This window comes from Lotus japonicus, chromosome 4 (genome assembly GCF_012489685.1).
Source record: "Lotus japonicus ecotype B-129 chromosome 4, LjGifu_v1.2".
Classification (NCBI taxonomy): Eukaryota; Viridiplantae; Streptophyta; class Magnoliopsida; order Fabales; family Fabaceae; genus Lotus; species Lotus japonicus.
The window spans coordinates 22,124,193-22,130,192 of record NC_080044.1 but is presented as its reverse complement, the minus strand read 5'-3'; the positions used below and the strand labels follow the sequence as shown (position 1 = coordinate 22,130,192).

At 40.6% G+C, this 6,000-nt stretch overlaps 1 protein-coding gene across 2 annotated transcripts; it reads right to left on the bottom strand.

Moving 5' to 3' along the window:
• Positions 1-440: 440 nt before the first annotated feature.
• On the bottom strand, positions 441-3,235 carry LOC130710056 (uncharacterized). Of its 2 annotated transcripts, XR_009010275.1 has the most exons (4): positions 1,967-3,235; positions 1,834-1,892; positions 1,461-1,698; positions 441-1,279 (listed from the first exon to the last, which is right to left on the bottom strand). XR_009010275.1 is itself a non-coding variant. In XM_057559209.1 (3 exons), the coding sequence occupies exons 1-3, from the start codon at positions 1,897-1,899 to the stop codon at positions 1,143-1,145; spliced, it is 441 nt and encodes a 146-aa protein (XP_057415192.1). In that variant the 5' UTR covers positions 1,900-3,235; the 3' UTR covers positions 441-1,142. The 2 variants fall into 2 exon arrangements, 1 of the variants encoding a protein (XP_057415192.1); XM_057559209.1 differs by having other exon boundaries at positions 1,834-3,235.
• Between the last annotated feature and the right edge of the window lie 2,765 nt (positions 3,236-6,000).

Below are 6,000 nucleotides of genomic sequence, written 5' to 3'. Positions count from 1 at the left end.
CGAAACCCAGAAAGAAACTTTCCAGTCTATCTTTCCAATATTCGAACCTTTGACCGTCGAACATAGGAGGCTTTGCATTGTAACCATCTCTTTGAGTTTCACTGGTGGTGGCAGCCATTGTTTTTCACACCGGCCCGGATCACTGAACACTGTTAGGTGTGGTAATCAGAACTTGCGCTCTGATACCAATTGAAGGTATGAAAAACGGTAGAAAGGGGGGGTTTGAATAACGTTTTCAGTATAAAACTTCCACCTTAAAGATTTTGACAAATCTTTCAAGAACTTAAGTGCTAAAGATAAGAGATAGAAAAGCACACAAGGATTTTATCCTGGTTCACTTGATAAATCACTCAAGCTACTCCAGTCCACCCGTTAAGGTGATTTCTTCCTTCTTAGAATGAAGGCAATCCACTAATCAGGTAAGAGTTACAACTGCACTTGAAACCTACAAGTGACTAACAATTACACTGACTTAGCTCACACTAAGATTCACTCTCTTAGTCTTCTCTAGGATCCGATCAACCTTGATCTCCTAAAGGAGCTAAACAAACTGTTTATCAAAGAATTGTTTACAAGAGATTTGCTTCTAAAAAGCTAATAGTAAACTCAATGAATTTCAGATGAAAGAAAACTTAGAAGATTTTGAATATGTCTTGCGTATGTGAATGCTTCTAGCCGTTTCTTTCAGTCTTCAGCCTCTTTATATACTCCAAGGATTAGGGTTTGAACGCTGCATGGAAATGCTACCGTTGGAGGGCAGTTCTGGAAATTCCAGCTTCTGCTGTGTCTGAGACTGTTAGGTAGGTCGTCAGGATAGTACTGTTGCTTTTGTACTTTGAAAGTGACTTGAACTTTAGACCTAGGAGACTTCTGATCAGGGGAATGCTTCATATTGGAACTTGTGAAGCCGGTTGATCAGAGTCAGAGGGAAAGCACAGATCCTCTGACCGTTGTATCTTCTGATTCTGAACTCAGAGGGAAGTACATAGTCTTCAGAGTTTCTTGCTTCTGGACTTCAGAGTTTCCACTATTCAGCTTCTGTATCTTCAGAGTCTTCTACACCATCAGAACATCTAAGCCTTCAGTGTTTCTTGGTTATCAGAACTTCTGGATCTTCAGAGCTTCTAGTGACTGAGTCCTCATCAGAGTTTGTGTAACTTCAGAACTTCTGAAGCTTTTCCACTGTTCATACTGAACATGGTGAATGCGAAAGCGTTGCTTGGGTCACTCTTTATACACAGTGCTTCTGATTTGTGTGAGATTGAGTTGAGGTCAGAGCCTGTAAATAGCACACTCAGAAAAACACGTTAGAGTACCACAATTGTTCATATCAAAAGGTTAACTTGTAATCATCAAAACAAGAGTTGTACTACTAGATCAAAACATGATCTTACAACCACGATTGATGACAACATCAAACCATTCACAGTTAAATAAAACTATCTTTTTGATTGGTTCACCTGGGTATTGTAGTTGCATAATCTCTTTAAGAGTACCATAATAATAATGTTCATGCTCTTCATCATCTCCTTGAACACAAACTCCAGAATTGATGGTTTTCTTGTTGACACTCCACTCTTTTGTATGAAACTTAAAGCCATTGACAAAGTAAATAGGCCAAGTCTCCACCTTTCTCTTAGGACCCCATGCTAAGTGAAGCAATAATTGATCGTCTACCATGTTATTTATATCATGAACCTATCATTATCAAGTATAAACCTATTAGAGTTTATATTTCACAAGTATAACTTTAACTCATGTAATATTAATGTTAAAAACTAAAAACATTCACATAAGATCGAAACCAAGTTGGAAACTCATATGCAATCCTACCATCAATATCAGCTTGAGAGATATTAGAAAAGGATGCCTCCAAATGTTGCTCAAAGCGTCTGACATTAATAACTATATTAGTAAATATATTATTGAATTAAAAGAATACTCAAACTACAATAAACGAACGTACTCAATGAATGGTTTAACTTCGTCACAATTAAGTAGGATATGCAAATGGGCAGCAGCTGATTCCATATCAGTTAAATATCGACTCTTAGAAGTTCTAGCTGTTCGACCAGGATGACTGAAGATTGATAAATTTTGTGGATCTACATCATCATGACCTCCATCATTGTAACACCCTGATTTCGGTGGCGTCACTTTAGTAACCAAAAAATTAACTTAATGCGGAAAAACGTGAATATTTTTTTTTCGATAATATAAACAAGACTAAAATAAATAAACGCAAAAGCGAGAGATAGCAGAACTAATACACAATATATATTACAGCCCCCGCTGTAAGTAGCAACCTCGTCACGAGTAACCTCCAGTGACGGAAAAGAGAAAGATGTAACGCCCGTAGGCAACATGTACAAACCAAATATAAAGGCGAAGTGTCCGCAACACCATCCCTCAAAACTGAGAATAAGCTGACCCAATGGTCTGAAAATAAGACCTCCTAAGTCCAACCAACTCTCTGTGATTCCCGTAAAGAAACCACACAAAAAGCTATCGGTGGGAAACTACCCTGTCCCAAAGGAAACAAATGACAGTTAGAGCTAAGACTCTACTCCTACACTAATCCTATCTCGAGGAGCTCATACCAGCACTAAAACCTATGTGCTAGTATGATCGTCGTCTGAATCTGAATCCAGAACGACCAAGTCTACATTATCGGATCAAAAACTGTCGCAGGGGTATTTTGGTCACTATTGGATGGGGACGTCACCAACGACGTTTATGACAACTAATCCTACTAGCACTATGTAACACCCCGATTTCGGTGGCGTCACTTTAGTAACCAAAAGTAAACTTAATGCGGAAATACGTGAATATTTTTTTTTCGATATAATAACTAAGACAAGACTGAATTATATAAACCCAAATGCGAAAAGCGATAAAACTATTATACAATATATATTTACAGCCCCCGCTGTAAGTACCCAACCTCGTCACGAGTAACCTCCAGTGACGGAAAGTAGTAGAAAAGAACGCCCGTAGGCAAAAGGTATAATCCAAAAGAAAGGTTAAGGGTCTGCAACACTGTCCCTCAAAATAAGAATAAGTCAGCCCAGATGGCCTAAAACAAGACCTCTTAAGTCCAACCAACTCTCTGTGATTCCCGTAAAGGAACCACACAAAAAGCTATAGGTGGGAAACTGCCCTGTCCCCAAAGCAAACAAATGATGTTCAGAGCTAAGACTCTACTCCTACACTAATCCCATCTCGAGGAGCTCACACCAGCACTAAAACCTACATGCTAGCATGATCGTCGTCCGAATTCGAAATCCAGAACGACCTAGTCTATGTACACCATCCGTCCTCCGCTCGCTATCGCGATGCGCTCCTGTTCCAGCATCCCAACTCTAGTTTCCCCCGAAGGGTGAACCGTCGTGAACCAGTCCGCCAAAGACATCTGACAAAGGGCGTTTGTCCGCCAACGCACACACAGAAGACGCGAGGGTCAACTCCAAAGAATTACGTAAATAATAGCACCAATAGATATAGATAAGAGAATAGCCACTTAGGCTTATAGCTAGGGATAACATCCTAGGGTTGCATATTCCATAATGAACTTAACAGCAATAATAACAATTAACATGTTCCAAATAGGATTAACAAATAACAATCACACTCGACAACTAAATTAGTATGCATGAATGCAGGATGATTAGTCAAACAACGTCTCCGAATCTCACTCGACACGTCGCCACGTGTTCTAGGTAAATTAAAGTCTCTAAAAGCTTACCCTAAGGTAAAGTCGATTCTGCGACAAAAGACACTTCTTCACATCAACATAGTAACTCCTGATGATCTCCGGATCATCCGACTCATCTCAATCCGATGGTCACAACTGCTCAACAAGCAAAGAGTATCACATACTCGGAAACTACTGGTTTCCCGGACTTATCCCCAGGATAGCCCAACGATTAGGCATGTCAAGTCGATCCAACCCTTGGGTTGAACATACGGACTCGCACACGCAACTCCCACAATTAGGCATGTCGAGTCGATCCAACCCATCGGGATGGACGTACGGACTCGCACACGCAACAAATGACAACGCCAAGTCGGTTCACTCAAAGGAGTCGAACATACGGACGTTGCGCGTGTCCAATGACTATCGCCGAATCGATCCAATCCATCGGATTGAACATACGGATCCGCGCGTGTCGAAAAGTTGTCACTGAATCGATCCAATCCCTCGGATTGAACATACGGATTCACGCGAGGTAAAATGGCAATCGCTGAATCGATCCAATCCCTCTGATTGAACATACGGACTCACGCGTGCCTGAGTGACTACCGCCGAATCGATCCAATCCATCGGATTGAATATACGGATTCGCGCGTGTCAACAATTATTGCCGAATCGGCCCAACCCGTCAGGTTTGGACATACGGATTCGCGCCGCAAAGTCGAAGATACACCCAACAACATAGCTGCTCCAACAGCACAACCACAATAGTTGCTCCAACAGCACAACAACAAACGCTGCTCCAACAGCACCACAACATCTACATACTCGAAGCCCCTCAACTTTCTCAATGCTGGGATCCGACGACACTTCTCGTTTTCCAAAACTATGATTTGCATCCAAAGCTTCCTTCCGAGATTATTACCATTACTTAAAGATTTAGAGGTTGTTTAATGTCTTATGAGTTTTCTTTACAAAATAATTATCCTTTTAGTCTTATCGCAAATCCTATAAGTTCTCGGGATCTCCTAATCCCCAAATGACTCCAGAGAATGTCTCGATCCATAAACATCATAACAAGGCCCGAATCTCATTCGTCCTTTCAAGCTTCCTCAAAACTCTCAAAATAAAATCGGCATGACCTGCCCGCTTTTCTCACCGTTCAGAAACTCAGATTCCAGTACAGAGCATATTCAATACATCACAATCAACAACATGTCATATATCGATAAATCGCATCATAAACACTTAGCACTTAGCATATAAAGCATGCACCACACATCCTAGATTACCCACATAACACATAGCATGTAAGTCAATCTCAAAAACATTCAGTAGATGAATCATCTACATTGTCAGCCGAAGCCTCAGAAAACATTTTCCAATCACACACAATTCCAGTGCATAAACAGTAAACAATGTCGAAACATCGACCCTAAGCATTAACTAGAGATTCAGTGAGAAGCCCTCACCTGTAGATTCTCCAGGACGATCTCCTAACACTTGTTCACAATCAAAGGCTTGCTCCTCTGGGAATTCCTCAAAATCACCTTTAGAGCAAAACCACATAAATACTATCAGAATCTATCGAAAACTAAGCTATCGATACTTACTAAGGTTACTCGAAGTAATCTATACTCTAAGGTACGATAATCTAGCGCGAAAAGACAAGTTTTCGGAAAAGGAAATTTCCTCCTCCCCCCTAATAGGGCTCGGCCACTTTGTGCAATTATGGGGCTCGATTTTTCTTCGATCAAACTTGGTTCCTATGCTTTCATAAGCCGTAACTAAGGGTATTCTGAACTCGGAAAAATTATCGGATCAAAAACTGTCGCAGGGGTATTTTGGTCATGATTTTTAACTTAGGATTTTTCAAAACTGAAATCCCAAAAATAAAATTTTGCAGGGACGTCACCAACGACGTTTATGACAACTAATCCTACTAGCACTAAGCTAAGGCGATAGTTTTCAGCCTAAAGGTTGAAGCTTTACCTCAAAAACTCCAAAAATGGGTATTTAAGGCTAAAATTGATTCCGGCGGAATTCCGGCGACATAACGGAAAATCTAATCCGGCAGAAGTGATCTTGGGCACATATAGAAGAGGTTTAGAATCAGAAATGAAAGATTCAGGATAGTTTTGCAAAAACCCATAAACTATCCGCTCAGAAAACTCTACAGAAAAGCTATGGAAAAAGCGATCAGAGGTAAGGATTAGCGACTATACCTCGAAGCCTTGAAGCAGCAACAGATTGATCAAAGATCAAGCAAGGATTGAACAAAATCTTCTTCTCCTTCTTCCTTGGTG